The sequence below is a fragment of the Euleptes europaea genome, chromosome 17, assembly GCF_029931775.1.
Source record: "Euleptes europaea isolate rEulEur1 chromosome 17, rEulEur1.hap1, whole genome shotgun sequence".
Lineage (NCBI taxonomy): Eukaryota > Metazoa > Chordata > Lepidosauria > Squamata > Sphaerodactylidae > Euleptes > Euleptes europaea.
This window is the reverse complement of record NC_079328.1, coordinates 17,190,452-17,209,640: the sequence shown is the minus strand read 5'-3', so window position 1 is coordinate 17,209,640 and position 19,189 is coordinate 17,190,452. Positions and strand designations below refer to the sequence as shown.

Below are 19,189 nucleotides of genomic sequence, written 5' to 3'. Positions count from 1 at the left end.
CTACCACTTCACCTGCATTCTGGCCAGCCTGCCCATTTGCCAGCTCCTGTTTCCATTGCTGCTGCCTTTGCATCTCACACAGCAGTGTCTCCTTTCCCCTCCACCTGCCTCCATTGTCCCTCTTCACAGCTCATATGGTAACGGTAGTGGCTCCTTCCACGCCTGCCTTGCCCACCCTTCTTTGCTCACACAGTAGGGGTGGGGGCAGTATTGGCAGCTACTCATCTGCCTGCCTTGCCATTACCTGCACAGCTCACATAGCAGCAACAATTCCTTCTCGTCTGCCTTCCTCCAGCAGCTTTTGATTATTACAGAATTTGTTTTCTACTTCCAACTTTTATTTTTTCCTTCCTCTTTGAGCCAAACTGCACTTCATGGTGTCCATGGGTTGAATCCATGGCCTCCAACACCATTTTACAATAGAATATGACCATTTAAAAATGCTGTGAGTGCCTGATCAGGATTGGGCTGGTGGGGGCGTGGGTGACCAGCTTCTTTTCAAGTACCAAAACAGGCTGTTTCACCACTGGAACAGGTGGGGGGGGGGGCAAGATTGCCTGGCCCCCTTGTGCTGTGGACCTGATCAGGATTGGGCCCTCACAGCATTTTGGTCAAATGGTCAAATTTTGTAAAATGGCATTGGTGACCATGGGTTGAATCCATGGCCACTGTAACATGTAGTTTGGTTCTCAGATGAAAAAAAAATTAAGATCCTTGTGCTATGCTAGCACAGGAGACAGCAGTTTGCAACTTTTTCTCTAGTATTGCATTAACTTACAATTTATGGAAAATTGAGGCATTTATACTTTTAAATTCCATAAATATGCCATTTAGTACAGTTTTATTTGCTAACTAAGTTGTAAATGATGCATTTTGTGTTGTTACATCAGTAAAAGAATTTAGGTTTGACAGGAAAGTAAGTATGGCATAGTGTTCATTTTCCCTCAATATGTCTCCCCCCCCTTCAAAATAAACCTGGGGGGTACCTCCATGGCTTCAGAATGTCTGGAAATTTTATATCTCTAATGGCAGCATGAGGTGAAGTAATTTCAATTTCCAAAATTGCAGGGGCAAAATGTTTAAATCTTCTATCCCTTAGGTAATTTTTTTAAATGATAGAAGCAAAAAAAATTGAACATCCTGCTTATCAGTGAAAGGCTTTTTAATAAGTCCAGGAGATCTGAAGTGTTCTGACTCTTAGAGGGGCCTAATGTACTCAGTTTATACTACGTTTAAAAAAACATGTTATCCAGGTTAGATCGCACCTCAGACCTCCCATTTCGGCTTAGAAATGCTTTGAAAGCGCCAGACATCTGTTTTTCCCCAAAACGCCTATACCATGATGTATTTCGTTATGTCGTTTCAAAACCAGCAATCCAAGGGGTGCATTCAGTTACATACGCTATTCAGTTCTCCTCCCCTCATTTTGCAACACCCAATGAAAAGCCTTTCTCCTCCCATCCCACCTTCCCCCTCCCCTCCCGTTTGCATCCACCAATCATTATTGTTACTTAATCCCCCCCCCCAAGTGCTTGTGGTCTTACAAAGGAACACGGGAACGTTGGAACATTAGTTCAACCATTTTTATTTGTGCAGGGTCCCAATCAAACATTTCCCTTATATGGAATGTCCTTGAAGTGGATTTTGTAAATGGTTCGTGGAAAAGTAGCGAAATTGCTGCGAGCAGCAGATGGGGGAGGGGGAAACAGCAGGAGGAGGAAGGGAGAGAGACTGAGGGATAGAAAGAGCGCACACACACACACAAGTCAGGGCTCTCCTGCTGGCACAAAGTTTCTCCCCGCCTGTTCCTCCCTTTCTCCCACTGCCATGGTTGAGCGTGCCTCCCTGCTCTCAAAAAATATTTTTTAATGTGCTCATCCCAACGAAAAAATGCAAGATTGTTGGGCCAACGCCCGAAAAGACGGCAGCTCTGTGATTAGCACTGCGCAAGGAACGGCTCATTTTGGTTTGTTTTTTGGGGAAATGCCTGCATAGGTTGTAATTAGGGTTTCCCTGCCGTGCAAATGAGGCAATTCTTAATGAAGTACAGTGCTCCTTCGGATCAATGATAGTGTGCATGCGTGAAAAAAAAGGGGAGGGGAGGCGGGGAAGCATGAGCAACGTAGACATGATGCAGTGTTCCCCCATGCTCCTCCTTGCAATATGACGATAAACCGTCTTGGGAGCAGTCTTAACAGGCACGGTGCGATCGGAAATGAAGAATACGCATCCAAAACACACCGAGCACGATGATAATATGCTGTAAATTGTTGGTGCGATAAGCCTCAGATGTTTTTCATTGAAGCAGCTGTTTATGAGCTCAGTGCAGACTTGTATATCTGTATGTGTAGGTGTAAAGTATGATGCCCATTGCAGTGTGTGGTGATGGCAACAGTATGTTATTGTGCAATGTTTTGCTAAGAATTGTGCTGGGTAAGAGGGTATAATCTCTCTATTTAATTATATGCGTTGAAATTCTTAGAATGGAGTTGCAGTAAATATCCTTCGCTTTCCCTGGTTTAAACCTGAGGCTTCCAGCTTTAGATTTTCTTGGTGGTCTTAGCATTCTCAAGGATGAATATTAACAGCAAACACGAGAAAAGAACCAGGATAAAGGAACCATCTCCTTTAACTGCTACTCATTTGGTGTTTGCAGGCAGAGCGTTACCAGATGCTTTTTGAAGAACTAAGGGATTGCAAGGGTCAACTGCAGCTTTTCCAGCTATATCAGAATGAACAAAAAACCAGCTTTTTCCAGGATAAATTGGATGCAAAAGTCAGAAATGTTGATACTAAGAAAATAGCTATCGCTAATGCTGAAGATACAGTAAAAGCCAAGAAAAAGGTGCTTGGAATGCTAAATAGAGACCAGCAGCATACTGAAAAGGAAATTAAGTAAGTTCATAATTTCACCTAGTTGGTTAAATGCCCTTCTCTGGTTGCACCTGATCTGTGTTAGAACAGGTACACATAACACTGTAGAGGATGAGTGGTGGTACTGTGGGAAGGTTTTGTTTTCTTGTCAGTGGAGCAGGGAATCCAGGCTGCCTTATTCCTGCTTGCTTCATGGGTAGCACCAAGCAAATGAGCAGTCTTTATCTCCATAATTGGGGAAGGAACATCCCAGTTTTAATCATGTTGGCTCTGCAGGTTGACACTTTTTTCTTTGCCTTCTAGATCCTTCTGTTCATGTCATTTTCCTGGTACAATCCCCCTTTCTGTGTTTCTTGAAATGTCAGGTAGTTAAGGGAAATGTGCTTCTGTTCTGAGGGATGTGTCATGGCTTCACTAAGAGCTCCATGAGTGACTTGCCATGTTTTAGATACCTAAAATATTGACGGTGTGGCTCACAGATGCATTGCAGCATAAGCTTTTATCGGGCTAGAGGCTACTTCATCGGATTCATGAACTCAGACCTCCGTCTGCATGCATGTATATACATTGAGGCGGGAAAACAGTGGGACTTAAAACATAAAGTGCTAGAGACATTTTTATGCAAAACTCTTAAAGTATCCGAGATAGTGCAGCGATTTTGCATCTGAAATGGGCTTTAGATCACGAAGGCTGTTACTGCACTAGGTATTCCCACCGATGTATTAAGAGTTTGGAATTGTTATAAAAAATATTGTTCGCACTTTGTTTGGCCCCTTTAGGTGTGAAGACATCTTCCAATAATTTTTTAGCCGTAGTATCCAAAAACCCTTTTAAAGCGATGTTTTTTTATAACATTTCCAAACTCTTGATACATCGCTGGGAATACCTAGTGCGGTAACAGCCTTAGTCACATTCTTCAGTTAAGTCTGTTAGTCCTTAACTAACAGAAAGCACTCTGAGGTGCCGCCAACATAGCCTGAGAGGGGAAGGTGGTTGGAGACACCTGATTCCTCCTTCTGAGCCCTCCTTTAAAGGTAACAATACAAATTGTACATGTCCTCTTGCAATCCCTTGCTTCTTGCAAGGAAGGGATCCCACACACACACACTTCAAGAGGCAGGGAGCTTTCATACTTGCTGGTGTCTCCAGGACCCAACTTCTGAGCCCACCCTGAGGTTGTCAATCAGCTATAAGGCAGGTGGGGGCTCTTTAAAGTGGCAGGCTCCCATAGTGGCTACTCTGTTCAGGGATGGGGATCCTCATCTCCTGTCACTGGGATGTAATGGCGAAATGTTTCTCTTTCATCCCTGGGGTTGCAAATACAAGCACCTTCCCACCCACCCCCAAACCCTTTGTTCTGCACTTAGCAGGAACACAGTTTCCTGTGTGGGTTTTAGAATGTTGTACCTGTCTACAGTGGCATTCTGATCCCCCCCCCCCAGGGGACAGGTGATGGATTCCAAGGTCATGGGCCACTGGGCATACGCCTGAAGAACTGCAGGTAGCCCATGGGTTGTATGTTGTGTACTACAGGTGTAGGTGCAAACATGTTGCTGATTAGTCAGCAAGAAGTTAAAGACAAGCTTGGATTCCTGCAGTTGAGCCTGGTGGAAGGTCTGTGACAAAGCACCTTAAAAAGCTAGGTTTCAACTCTGTTAACTGTCATTAGTTCCAGAGGCACAAAATCTCTCTCCCATCCATAATATAAATTGCTCCTTAAGAGGAGCTCTTGCCCTAAGTCTTCCTCTTGTTTTTTTGGCAGGGGTCCCCTAAGTGGTGCCTGTGGGTGCCATGGTGCCCGCCAAAGGTTTTTGAAAGTGGGTGGGGCCAGAAGGGGCTTTTGCCCAGCAGGGGTTCTGACTAGCTGATGGAGATCTGTTTAGCTGGGCAGATTGGGGGGGAAATGCTTTTGGCAGCAGCTGCTACTACAGCACAAGGAACTTCGTTGTGTGACTGAAGATAAACTGTGTGTACGCAAGAAAGCATTTTAAAGCAATATGTTCATTTAAAAACAAAGCCTATTAAACTTCACTCCCTTACATTTTGTGGTTAGTTCCACCTCCTGCGGCAGCCATTTTGTGTTTGCGCCCATCATCCTGGGTCAGAATTCCAAAGGTGCCAAGAGGATCAAAAAGATTGTGGACCCCTGTTCTTAGGGATCTCCTGAAGGTTCTTAGAGTGCAGAATTTCAGAATTCTACTCTGTAGATACTCAGAGGCAGGCAGTGTCTTCCCAAATCTTCCTATCCTCCTGCTAGAGCACCATCCTGTGGTGTGTAACATAAAACAATGCAAGGGCTCAAGTTATCAAAGGGCGCATTGATTTCTCATCAAAGAGAAGTGAAACAGAAATCCCCCTCCTAAATGAGAATAAGAAGAATCAATGGCTATATCTAAAACAGTGGATTTCATCTCCTCATAATGCTACTTTGGGGAGGATATTCCATGAATTGTAGAATCATTTCTAGAGAAGTGGCTTCATATTGCAGTTATTTTTGCTTGACGTTTTTTGGTCCTGGCGAAAAAAACAGTTAGTGGAGCTTATTGGTTCTTGTAGGTTATCCGGGCTGTGTAACCGTGGTCTTGGAATTTTCTTTCCTGACGTTTCGCCAGCAACTGTGGCAGGCATCTTCAGAGTAGTAACACTGAAGGACAGTGTCTCTCAGTGTCAAGGGTGTAGGAAGAGTAATATATAGTCAGAAAGGGGTTGGGTTTGAGCTGAGTATTGTCCTGCAAAAGTAATGTGCTAATCATTGTCCTGTAAGTATCAAGATAATGTGCTAATGAGGGTATGGTATGTTAATATGGAACCATTGTATCCTGAAGTGATCTGTTAATGTGTGTAATCCAAAGCTAATCTGCATGGCTATTGTTGAATGTTGTCTTTGTTAGTCTGGAGTTTTTCAGAACAGGAAGCCAAGCCTTATTCATTCTTAAACTCTCCTCTTTCCTGTTAAAGTTATGCTGATGTTTATGAATTTCAATGGCTTCTCTGTGCAATCTGACAAAATAGTTGGTAGAATTGTCCAGTCTTTCAGTGTCTTGGAATAAGACCCTATGTCCTGTTTGTGTCAGTCCATGTTCAGCCACTGCTGATTTCTCAGGTTGGCCAAGTCTGCAGTATCTTTCATGTTCTTTTATCCTTGTTTGTATGCAGTTAGTTGTAGTTAGTGGAGCCTTTCCAAAATCATTTCATGAGTTCTCATGAGACAATGTTTCTGACAGTTGACAAATATCTTCTTAGATCTATGGAAGTTTTGCTGAATCAAAGGAAATCTCAGTATATAAAAGCAAAAGAGAGAACCTCTCACCAAATTAAAAAAGTAGACATGGATAAGGAAGTCTTAAAAAAGCATATGAAACAACAGGGTAAGCAAGAAGAAAACAAAAAAGAACTGGAGGGAGAGCTGATAGATATTGATAAAGCATGGAGAGCATTTGAAAGAAAGGTTGAAGAGGAGACCCTGCAGCGGGTGGAAGATGTTCTGCTGGAAGAAAGTCAGGTGAGTATTGAGACGAACTTTGTTCCCTGGTGTGTTCTATACGTGTGTCAGTTAGACATGTGTCTGGTGGGAATGAGCATGATTTCTGAACTGGACTCATTCCCACAAAATAGGTGTATGAGAGAAATCTCTCCTCTGTCATCACTTGCTTCCTGTCCTAGCAGGAGCTGCCAACCCATGGCTAATATGTCCAAACCAGGACTTAAATATCATACTCTAATTGTTTGAGAGAAACCAAGGTACAAATGTGCAGATTTTGGTCAGGGCTAAAGACCGCACAGATACTTGTTCCCGGTTTCAGTAGTCACATTGTATATTTATCCACACTGTGCATCTTACAGAAAAAACTATTAAAGAGGGAGGAAAAGGGGGATATAGGGAGATATTACATATTGTTTTCTGTGTTAGGATATCGCTTGGGGTGGCTGATAGCGCTTTGGGGTTCAAAGATCCAGGCATATCTCTGACTTACACCATCTTGAAGATTATGAGTTCGTGGAGGGGTTTCTTGACATGGTTGTTAAGTGGGAATCCGGGTAGAGTTTCAGGAAATAAATCCAAGAAAAGGCCAAAGGGCAGAGCATGTGGAGCAAGATTGGAAGGTATGAGTGAGTTGAGATCCGGGGTACACAGGCATTACTAAAGCTGAGTTTGACTTGGAATGATGAAGGCAGTGCTTGTTACAAGAATCAGAAATAGTAGGAACAAAAATCTTATTTTCATGGAGCTGGAGGGAGTCATATGTTTGAAGTGAGCCTCAGAATTGTCTGAGGAGGGAGGGATTGGGAAAGTTTGAGATGGAGAAGAAGCGTGTTTGTAAGGAGTTCTCCAAGTGGAAGTCTTTCCAAATAAGGAAATAAGGGCTCATGGCTCATTATCCATTTGGTGAGATCATTATTCTTCACCATTAAATCCGGACATACTATCTTTTATACCAAAAATGAACACAATTTCTTTAGTTCTCATTGATTAAAATATCCACATCTCACCAGAACTTTGTCTCAAGCCTTGCTCTGTGCATCCGCCCGTGGAATTCAGGCATTCAGTAACTGGAGACAGAGCTCTTTCACTGGTGACACCCCATTTTGGAATACCTTCCTCCTGCAGGCTCACCTGGCGCCTATTCAGTTGTCATTTAGTCTCCAGGCCAAAACATTTCTTTGCCCAGATTTTGAATTTTAGCTGGTTAATATCTTTTGTGGGTATACTCTGTCTGTTTTGTTCTGTATGTGGTTATGTTTTATGTTGTTTTATCTGCTGACATATTGTTATGACGTATTATGTTATGGTCACTGCACTGAAGCGGTTTTATAATGACTTATATACTTTTATGCCCAGCTAAATAAATATAAGGAGCTGAAAGAATTAGTGAGAAAAAGAGTAGCAATGTTGATTCAACAGCAAGAAAAATTGCAGTGGGAACAAAGGGCAGATGAAGAAAAGATATCATTTGATAAGCGAAGACAGAAAGAAATTGAGGTACTTGTGAACTAAATATTTTGAAGTGGCATTTGATTCTTCTAAAACTACTATCCTCCCCCTTGCTTTTCACATTTCTGTATATGCTAACCTTGTAGAAAGAGTTTCTGTATAGTTTCTGCCTTGCCTTCTATAGGTGAACAGGGAATTTTGCTCTTCTACCTTCTCCCTATTGCATCTAGATGGTCATGGAAAGGAGGAACAGATCAAGGTTCCCACAGTATATTTGTCCTCCAGTCAGCATTGCATGGCAGAGTTGCATAAATGGAGGACAGAAGCCACAAACTCTGTGGAAACTGTGTTGTGCCTGCATGAGAAGGTGCAAGAGGGGAAGAAGTTGTCTTGTTTGTGGCTTCCCAGAGGCACCTGGTTGCCCACTGTGTGAACAGACTGCTGGACTTGATGGGCCTTGGTCTGATCCAGCAGGGCCTTTCTTATGTTCTTAAGCCCCCCCCTCCTACCAGTTACAGATGATTTTGATAAAGCAGTTTCTTACGATTTTATTATTGCATTGTGTAGGGAAGTATAAAGCAAGTTATGGAACAGATAGAAGATCACAAAATCCGCGTACAGAAGCTACAGGATTACAGCAGCACATGCCTGTATGTATTTTAAAAGTCTTTCTCCCCACCCCCCAGCTATTAATTCTGTCAGGGTTTTGTTTTCTGTTATTTACTTTGAAATGTGTCCTCTGTAATATGGTGTTGGAGGAGATGCTTCTGTTCCTGGTTACAAACTGACACTGTACATCAAATCTCTGGGTAGGATTGAATTTCATCTGTTAACTGTGATGATAACATGAACAATAGGCTTCAGTCCAACAATTAAACCTGCTGAATTTCACTGGTATCAGTACTCTTTAAGTCTAACTTTCTCTGTGTTTGGATTGAGACTGTGGATCTCTGATTATGGAGATAATCACAGCTGCTTTTTCATTCTAAATTGGGAGGCTCATTCCTAGTAAAATTGCAGAAGTATAATAACTTCATTATTTGAGCCTGTGTGTGTACTTCTATCATCAGTATTTATGGCTCTTTAAATCCCTGCTTCGCATAGTTTGACAAGGTAAGCATCCTAAGCAGGTCTGCTCAGATACCTAGTCAGGTCTATTCAGTGGGGCTTGCTCTCAGAAAAGTGTTCATAGGGTGGTGCTGAGATCGCCACTGAATGACTACAGTATCATGAGTGGAATACCTGTTATAGATCAAACATGCAAACATGTAATCTTGAGCTCAGTAATAGAAGCATGTTGCATATCCGGCTGCAGTTATGAGACATTTATTGAAATATGTGTGTGCGTGAATCAGTTTTTATATACTATCTTTTATGTTCTTCTGTCTGTGACACATTGTTGGCTAGAAGAGATGCATTTGTGGTAATTACTAATAGCTGATGCTGTATGATGCAAGTAAAGAAAAAGGTCAATGAAATTCCATAATCTGGAATTTGGTGGAAATTTTGTAATCTTTTAGCCTCTGTTACGTAAAGAAGGCTATTAAATGCAACAAATAGAACATATTGCCAAATTACATTAATGGCAATATAAAAAATGTATGTGACCACTGTGCTTACTTGGGCATTAAATCAATGGGCTCTGACCTCATTACAGCAGCTGTCACTTAGTTGACAAAAATAATTGGTCTGTTTGTCCCATTTTTCCTTTGCCTTGTAGTAAATCTTTATTGGAGAAGAAACAAGAAGAAGAATTACTGACAAATGAAATTGAACAGTCAAAAATACAAATGGCCAAAGTAAACGAGGAACTTAACAAAATTGTCAGTGATCTGCACAATGCTAAAATTGATGTCTATGAGGGGAAACGTCAGCAGATGAGAGCGGAGAACCTGGAGAGCCTCAAAAGGCTGTATCCTGATTCTGTGGTAACAAGCCAGACTCTTTTATTTTAATGTTTGTGATGAACTTGAGTATTGTCTTTTATGGTTAGGTAGTTTCTCTGGCAGAAGAAATGCAGTGGCTGTGGCCTTTAAGAGGGGAGGAGACGCCTAGCAGCCACCAGAGCATAGGGCTGGGCTGCCCCTTTTCCACTGGTGGAGGGAGGGTGTCGTCTGTGTCAGTTCATCCTTCCATCTGCTCCATCAAGAAATGCTTGATAGTCAAACAGTGCTGCAGCTTGGCAGAATAAGCCCCTCCCTGCTGTCCTGCCTGCTTTGGAGAGAGCTTCAGAGCTCTTGCTTTTTCCCTCTGAGCTGTGCCTTGCTTAGCAACAATCTGTTCCTCCTTGCATTTTCCCTCTATAAAGCAAAAAGCAAGGAGTGCTTCCCTTCCCCCCTTGCATCTAATTTTTACTGCTTATGTTTTGCTTCTTTTAAGGGGGACCTTTGCATTGTACATAGTACACAGGTTCATGCCTGAATTCAAGTTCTTCTCAGTTCCCTCATACATGCTGCCCAATTCATGCCTGTGGCATGTGTGGAGAAGGGTCTTCAGTCTCTCCCCATGCTATTTTCCTAACTTGAATCAGTCAGGACCCATGAAGAGTACATGTGGATTACCCCAGTGGGCACACCCCTTATGTGAGGTTCATAAATGAAATATTACTTAAAGCGTGGCATAATTACTCCCATTTACTTAAACAGCAGTTTAAACAAACACTTAACAGTCTGCAGACTGTCCTGTGAAGTGTTTGTTAGAAGATCCGTTCTGTCCGTTCCAGGCATTCTCAGAGAGGAATGTCCAGAGGGACAAGCTACTGCAATAGGAGGACAAGACACCAGATCAATTATTAGAATGGACCACCCCCCTAATCTTTACTAAGAGGCCATTCTTTGAAATGTATTTTATCCCAGCCAGGTTCTAATGTGGAAGGTCAGCTGATCAGAGAGAGAGAAATGTTCAAAGCAGAGAGCAGAATCCTTTCCAGGTTTTTACAGCAATATAGGAACTGAATCCCATTTTATCATAACACTCTTGTGTGTGCATGTATCAGCATATCAAGTGGTTCTTTGTTATCCTTATTTTTTAGTTTGGAAGGCTAGTTGATTTGTGTCATCCTATCCATAAAAAATACCAACTTGCAGTCACCAAACTTTTTGGCAAGTACATGACTGCGATTGTTGTAGCTTCGGAAAAAGTAGCTAGAGATTGTATCCGTTTCCTCAAGGAAGAGAGAGCTGAGCCAGAAACGTTCCTTCCTTTGGATTACCTTGAGGTAGGCTTTTTATTTATTTTCTTTAGGATCCGGTTATTTTCAGACCTAGTTGATTACTTTCACTTTATATTATTCTGTAGGGTTACTCTTGTTCAGTTTAGCTTCAGAAATATTTAAGGTATGGTGTAAGTCTCTGGAAAAATCCAGCTCCTCTATAAAGATTAAATCTTCCCACATTTTATGCTTTGTAATTCCCTCCACAGCTGGCTTTTGGTGGCCATCACACAATGTGTATTGCCATTTTCCTTTTAATAATGCTTGAAAGAATGTTTGGCATCCTCATGGAAGATGTTGTTTATGTGGTTCATTTATTAAAGTATATGATCGGATAGCTCTGCATTACACTTCATTTACTGACTGTTTTATATTTATGTTTAGGTAGAACCTATCAATGAACAGTTGAGAGAGATAAGAGGAACTAAAATGATGATTGATGTCATACAGACATCTTTTCCTCCCCTGAAGAAAGTGATTCAGTTTGTTTGTGGGAATGGCCTGATTTGTGAAACAGTAAAGGAAGCAAGACAAATAGCCTTTGATGGACCACGCCGACTGAAAGTAAACATGATATGCCTAATTTTCAAAACCACTGGAAAATCTTATTTTAAAAGGCCGATCTGCATATTCAGAAGAATCATGGGATTGTGCTGTGTCAAAATGCAGGTTTTGGGTGGGATGCGTGGTTGACTTAGCCACACCATAATCTCCTTGTACAGCTAGAACAGAATGCTTGTCAGTTCAGGCACAATTCTCTGACTTGATTAAACATTGCAGATTTTATTATAAATGTTCTTGTTTTTTCTGAAGTGGCTTTGGTTGAAAATGCACTGAAAAGGTTTGTAAATATAATGCTAGCAGTCCTGTCAATAGTTATTGAGCTGCTAGGGACAGCAGGGGGTAGCTGCAGTATCAGGAAACTTGGGGTGAAGACTTGAACACATGAAGCTGCCTTATACTGAATCAGACCCTTGGTCCATCAAAGTCAGTATTGTCTGCTCAGACCGGCAGCGGCTCTCCAGGGCCTCAGGCAGAGGTCTTTCACATCACCTACTTGCCTAGTCCCTTTAACTGGAGATGCTGGAGATTGAACCTGGGACTTTCTACATGCCAAGCAGATGCTCTACCACTGAGCCACAGCCCCTCCAAAAATATTGGTGTTTGTTTGGTTATGAACGCCTGAAGTTGCCTTATACTGAATCAGACCCTTGGTCCATCAAAGTCAGTATTGTCTACTCAGACCAGCAGCGGCTCTCCAGGGTCTCAGGAAGGGGTCTTTCACATCACCTACTTGTCTAGTCCCTTTAACTGGAGATGCTGGGGATTGAACCTGGGACCTTCTGCATGCCAAGCAGATGCTCTACCACTGAGCTGCAGCCCCTCATTATTCTGACACAGCCCCCAATGACACTGAGTCATAGTTCCCTTGCAAGGCTTCATGTTGCTGTCAGGAAGTAGAAGGATGGTTGAAGAAGAGCCAGAAAAGTCCCACTGCTGCTCCCAACTCAGCATCTATCAGGAGCGGCAGCAGCCAGATGAAAGGACTTCAGATTTGGAATGAGGCAATGGGTTGGATCCAACCGGCTTTTCTGGTGGTGAAAAAGGAAGGAGGAGGTCACCTTTGACCTCGGAACCAGATATGCTAGATTGTGGGACCTGCATGAACAAAAAAGCCATGTGGGATGGGGGTGGTAGTAAGGAGAGGAATGGGTGAGATTGAGTGAAAAAGCTGACTGGATCCAACCCAAATCAGCTGTTTCCTTTTTCCCATTGAAGAATGCCAGTTCTATCAGTCAGAATTCTGCAAATTGCTTCATTGACAACCGTTGCTGAAATTTTAATTGTGTTAGAGTTTTGAATTGTAAACTGCTTCGAAAACCCATCAGGCTGAACAGCATGGTATAAATATAAGGAATATTGATCTGTGGTTTCATCATGGCTAGTTTAAACCCCCTGATTTTGACAGTCAGCGGAATTCTGTGAGACGCTTGAGTTCTGAATAATCCTGCTGGTTGCACTTTCCGTTTCGTTGTTTCATTGAGGGTCAGCATCCAGCAGAATGTAAGTAGTTGTTTATGCATTCACTTTCTTGACATCTCGTAGGAATTGCTGGTTTATTGCAAGTGCCTAAGTATCATTAGGAGAGAAGGATCACTTCAAGAAAACCATATGTCTTTTCATTTTCAGACAGTTGCTCTTGATGGAACATTGTTTTTTAAATCTGGAATAATCTCTGGAGGGTCAAGTTATTTGAAAATGAAGGCTAAATACTGGGATGAAAAAGAAATAAATGCACTTAAAGAGAGAAGAGAAAATCTGATGAATGAGCTAAAGGTATAGCTAACTTTAATATCTATCTATCTAACTGTAAGAGAGAAAGAGTACTGTAATGTCATTTCAGTGATGATATCCTGAGGGACAACAAAATAAGGCAGAAGATCACATGTAGTTATCTTTTCCTAAAAGATCAAATCCATTAGTGGGGACCAAATGGGATCAAGAAAGGGGTGCTATGGAGAAGGTATCTTTTTCACCTATTGCTTATTACAGGTTGAGTAGCCCTTAACTGGACATCCACAAACTGATTTTCGGAAGTTTTGAGCCGACATTACTCATAGGCCCTCAGCAGCCCGCCAAGCCTCTCTCACCTTTGCTTTCTGATGGTTCATTGTACACAAAATTATTAAAAATATTGTTTAAAATTACATTCAGACAATGTGTATAAAGTCTATATACAACATAAATGAATTTTGTGTTAAGTCTTGGGTCCCATTCCCAAGATATCTCATTATGCAAATATTCCAAAATACGGAAAGATCCGAAATACAGAGCACTTCTGTCCCAAGCATTCCGGATAAGGGGTACTCAACCTTTATTAAAAAGAAAATGATTATAACTAAATATTACATTACATGGAATTTGCTTGTGGAAGTATTCCTTTGAAGCTGGAAGACCTTTACTCTTCTGTAAATCAATGTAAAAAAATGTGGCCAAATTGATCTATGCTAGAGATTGGAGTTACACTCATTTTGATGCTTGGTGGACATGTTCTCCACTTGCCCTGGGCCTGTTATCTAAGGGTAATCTTCCTTCCTATATGGATTCTCTGGTTAGTCCAAAGTTATGTAGAATCTTTATGCATTCAAGATTTAATTGCCCTTTTTCAATGGTTTTCCTGGGCCGTATGCTAAAGATCCCTTTTTCAGACCAGCTGTGTCCCTTCCCTCTTCAGTCAGTGGACTTCTTGGTACATATCCTTTTGCATAGTCCTTACCTATACCAATATAGGCTAAAATGGATTATACCATGTTTTAACAAATGGTCCACATCTTCTTGAGCAACTTTGGAGCAAAAGGTTCAGTTCCTCTTAGCGGACTCTGACCCTCGGCATACTTATTTTGTTGCTCATTTTTTAGGCTGCAGAGAAGAGACGAAGGGAGGTGTTTTTAGAGGTGGGTCTTATTTAAGTTTTATGGTTCCATTGTTCAAGACTTCAGACTAAGTACAGGGAAAGAAAGTATTCTGCTAACATCTGTCCATGTCTGGGAAAACAAGGTCAGGTTACATTCCTTTTGATTGATTTGTGGATTTCTGATAAGTGTAGTAGTTCATATAAAGTCATATAAATTCTAGTTTTCTGTTAAAATAAATACTTCCTAAACTTTTTGAGTAAAATTATATGCCTCAGATTTTCCTACAGAAAAACTGAAATAAGATATTATGGTGGCAGGCAGTTAAATCAGTTTTCATAGGTTCGGTGCTCCTTGTTGCTCTTGGATAATAGATTTGGTATGTGTGATTAAGAAACAAAAAACTCTGCATGTGTCTTGTTATTTGCAGCCAGTCAAAACTCTTCTTGTATATTCTTTTGTGTTGCATATTAATGTATCCAAGTATCAGCAGTTTAAAGTAAAAAAATACTACTTTTTCTTTAAAAAGTAGTATATATTATATCACTTTCCTTCCCTAGGACTTGTTGAAAATCCAGCGCAAGCAGACTGACTTAAAGCAATTGCAGGCTCAATGCCACGGACTTCAAACACGACAAAAATATTCACAGAGTGAACTAGAATTTATTGAGAAGAAACGTCTTTCCAGTTTCTCCCAGGTAGCATCATACACTCAGATGGCCTTTTCTTATTTATTCATGTACATGGAGGCTGTAATTCTCAGTTATAACTATGAAATTTTTAAAGTTACAGTTGGTTAATTCTGCACTTACATAGGGGATTTCTGTAATGCATTAACATTTTCTGGAAATATGCTTCACTTTTAGGAGAGACAATTTATATAATTTAGGAAACCATATATATACATTCACGCCCACACACACACACACATACATATATATAAAATGAATTAATAAATGAACGTATACCTTTAGTTCCCAAATTATATATGTGTGTATGTATAAATAAGTAAATTTAGGAATACAATATAATACTTTGTATTTATTTGTCACCCTTCAGTGATCCAGACCATGATTGATCTTTCTGTCTTCATATGAACACATGAAGCTGCCTTATACTGAATAAGAACCTTGGTCCATCAAAGTCAGTATTGTCTGCTCAGACTGGCAGCGGCTCTCCAGGGTCTCAGGCAGGGGTCTTTCACACCACCTACCTGCCTAGTCCCTTGAACTGGAGATGTCGGATTGAACCTGGGACCTTCCGCATGCCAAGCAGATGCTCTACCACTGAGCCACGGCCCCTCCTCACAAACAAACAGTCAGATACTTTTTGAATAAGACAGAGTTGGCTGGAGGCACTGTTCTCCCCAGAGTTTGTCTTTCTCCGGCCTGTGAGTGAACAGCTGCAGGTTTCTCCTGGTCTCTTCTGGTTGCAAAGGTTAGAAGGGATTCCTTGAGTGCAGGTCAGGTTCATTGTATTAAGAATAAAAGCAACAGACAAAACCAGGGAGTGGCTTGCATCTGACCTGGCCTGCAACAGTGAAAGCTTAGCTAGCAAGGAAACCCAGCCTGTCTTAAGGTTGCCTCTCCCTTCTCTCTCCCCTCCCCCCCCCCCCGCCAAATCCTTCTCCTTTCTCTTGGGAGAACTTTTCCTCATGGTTTAGATTTGCAGCCAACTCTTGAGCATCATCCTTCTCCTTTTTAAGCCTGCCTTTCTTTGTGCTCCCCTTGCTCTGAAATAAGCCATGTTTGGGACTATTTTTTGTTTCCTTGTCAGTCTGGGGGGGTGTTGGCCTGAGTTGGGGCTACTGGATATCCTTACAAAGGGCAAGCCAACAGGACTACCCAGGATAAGCCATTGCCTCCTTGCCTGCCATCCACCCCACTGTGACACTTTGGACTGGGAGTGATTGTCAGTGCTACAGCCCTAAACGTGGGCTGGCAAGGTGGTGGAGGGCGCTCAATGTATTATCCATATGAACAATACTGCAGCTCTGTCCTGTATCTACAAACAGGGAGAGTTTTTGTGGGCTGTGAGAGAAGAAGATGATCTGTTCTTTCTGTAGGCACATGAGGGTACAAAAGGAGAGGTGCTCCAGCTGCGTGCTACAGAACCCCCTCCTTCATCCTATTGATCCTGTCAAGTAACAGCAAAGTGTCAAGAGTTCTCCAGGGACTCCAGATTTTGGGGTACTGATGTTCTGGCCGCCTCATGGTCGAGATGTCTGCTATAGATCAGGTGGCTCTTGCAGGTTAAACACCCTGTTCTTGGCCAGACAGAAGTCTACAAAGTTTGCCAGGGCACATGGGGATGTTTGTGTTCCTGATGCTCTTGGCAGGCCAGTTGCACTGTGTGCTAGTGCTTCTCCAAGCTGAGCCTCAAGCCTGTCTGCTGATGATAGCACTGTGCTCTGTCCTGCGTGGTGTAGTGGTTAAGAGCAGTGGTTTGGAGCGGTGGACTCTAATCTGGAGAACCGGGTTTGATTCCCCACTCCACATGAGTGCTGGGCTCTAATCTGGTGAACTGGGTTAGTTTCCCCACTCCTATGCATGAAGTCTGCTGGGTGACCTTGGGCTAGTCACAGTTCTCTCTGAACTGTCTCAGCCCCACCTACATCGCAAGGTGCCTGTTATGGGAGAGGAAGGGAAGGAGATTTTAAGCCGGTTTGATTCTCCTTAAAAGGTGGAGAAAATTGGCATATAAAAACCAACTCTTCTTCTTTAGATTCATGCATCTTCGCAGGTTCTAACTCTTATGTTAAATGGCTTCTAAGGGCAGCTTCCCTGTTAGCCTTCCCCTGTGATGCACAGGTGCCTCACTTGGCACTCTTGAAGCCCTCACCTGTGGTGGTCCTTTTTCGTATTGATTTTTGGTGGCGGCTATCATTTCTGTATGCTGAGTTTTCAGGTGGGGGGCTCTTTATGTAATTCTGTGCTCCATTCCTTCATTCGTTCCCAAAGTCAACTTCAGCTTCCACCCAAGAAAGGGCCTGTCATTGCCTGTCAGGAGAGCTCTCAAAACCTGCCTCCCTGTGGCTCATCCTCTTCTTTGTGTGTGATTTATGGAGCCTGAGATAGGGGTAACAATACCGTAAGGATTTCTATTGCCAGATGGCTGAGAGAGAGTGCATTGCATAGGCCTATAAGGCTTCAGATAGTCCTCTCCAGGAAGGTGAGCTCTTCAAAGGATCCCGCCCAACTGCTCAGTAATTGATCAAGGGAAGCCACCTCGGTCTCATTCAAGCTGAAGAGCCCAAACCAGCTCTACTACGTGCTTTGACCATGAACTCATCTGTTTCCTTCAACTCAAAAGTTTTCATTGCTGTTGCCACCAATGCTTAGTATTACAACTGTGTCAATCCAGAAGAAAATATTCTTGCTCTATAATGAAACAGATAATTGCAGATGTCAGATTAGGCAGCAGTTCTGCTTAATTAACCTTTAATATTACTATCCTGTACCTAGGATAAATCTAGGCTGGAAAGTGAATTGGTGAATATTCAGTCACAGCATGCCATGCTGAACGAAGGAGTTTTACAAAGAGCAAAAAAAATCGATGAGCTCCAAAGGAAAATTAATGAGGTAAAATTTTCAGTTTGTGACATCATTGTAGATGTATCAGTTGGTAAAGGTAAAGGTCCCCTGTGCAAGCACTGGGTCATTTCTGACTCATGGGGTGACGTCACATTTCGACGTTTACTAGGCAGACTTTGTTTATGGGGTGGTTTGCCAGTGCCTTCCCCAGTCATCTTCCCTTTCCCTTAGCAAGCTGGGTACTCATTTTACCAACCTCAGAAGGATGGTAGGCTGATTCAACCTTGAGCCAGCTACCTGAAACCAACTTCTGTTGGGATCGAACTCAGGTCGTGAGCAGGGCTCTTCATATAAGCAATTCTTTGAATCAGCAGGTTTTGTATATCTTCAGGGAAACCTTTCCACATCATTTGTTTGGGGAGGAGTACCTATGTTTATCAGAGAATTCTAAGATACATCTTAAAATACACAATCTGTTCTGACAAAGCATACCACATATATTCAAACAGCCTGGAAACTGAGAGAACACATTAGAGCAGGGGTCTGCAACCTTGATCTCTTCCTCTGAATTTTGACATTGTTTGGCTCAGTGCTTATAAAAAGGTTGTTGATCCCTACATTATTTATCTATTTAGATACTTGTACCCCATTGTTATGAGATAGACTGACTCAATCAAGGAAGCCACGGCCCTCAGTCTGCCTCAATCAAGGAAGCCACGGCCCTCAGTCTGCAAGACCTGAGCAAGGCTGTTAATGATAGGACGTTTTGGAGGACATTAATTTATAGGGTCAACATAAGTTGGAAATAGCTTGACCGCACTTAACACACACACACACACACACACACACACACACACACACCACTGTTCTCCCTGGTGGGGACCCAAAGCAGCTTACAGTGTCATCCCTATGAAATTAGGTTAGACTGAGAGTGTGTGACTGGTGCAGGGTCACTCAGCGAGCTTCCATGGCAGAGTCAGGATCTGAACTTGGGTCTCTCAGGTCCTAATCCAGCACTCTGACTGCTGCATCTTGCTGGTTCTCACTACACCATGCTAGCACTTCACATCTTACTGCCCAACATTTCCCATGTGGCTGCCTGTGGCTGCAGAGGAACGTTGGTACTGATATGCACTCTGTTTCTCAGGGAAACGTGCCTGCCATTACTGATTCCTCATTAAGGAACCTCCAGTAAGCTTCCAGGGACTCCCCCAGCCCCGTGATT

The 19,189-nt window shown here is 42.4% G+C and overlaps 1 protein-coding gene across 1 annotated transcript in view; it reads left to right on the top strand.

Annotated features, from left to right (window-relative positions):
* The window catches only part of SMC1B (structural maintenance of chromosomes 1B), a 40,469-nt gene that overhangs the window by 5,538 nt on the left and 15,742 nt on the right, over positions 1-19,189 (top strand). The window contains exons 5-14 of the mRNA XM_056862588.1: positions 2,657-2,895; positions 6,118-6,376; positions 7,715-7,855; positions 8,375-8,457; positions 9,528-9,735; positions 10,839-11,024; positions 11,403-11,582; positions 13,209-13,355; positions 14,992-15,129; positions 17,896-18,012. Coding sequence (XP_056718566.1) covers positions 2,657-2,895; positions 6,118-6,376; positions 7,715-7,855; positions 8,375-8,457; positions 9,528-9,735; positions 10,839-11,024; positions 11,403-11,582; positions 13,209-13,355; positions 14,992-15,129; positions 17,896-18,012 — 1,698 coding nt within the window. The remainder of the gene's footprint in view (positions 1-2,656; positions 2,896-6,117; positions 6,377-7,714; positions 7,856-8,374; positions 8,458-9,527; positions 9,736-10,838; positions 11,025-11,402; positions 11,583-13,208; positions 13,356-14,991; positions 15,130-17,895; positions 18,013-19,189) is intronic.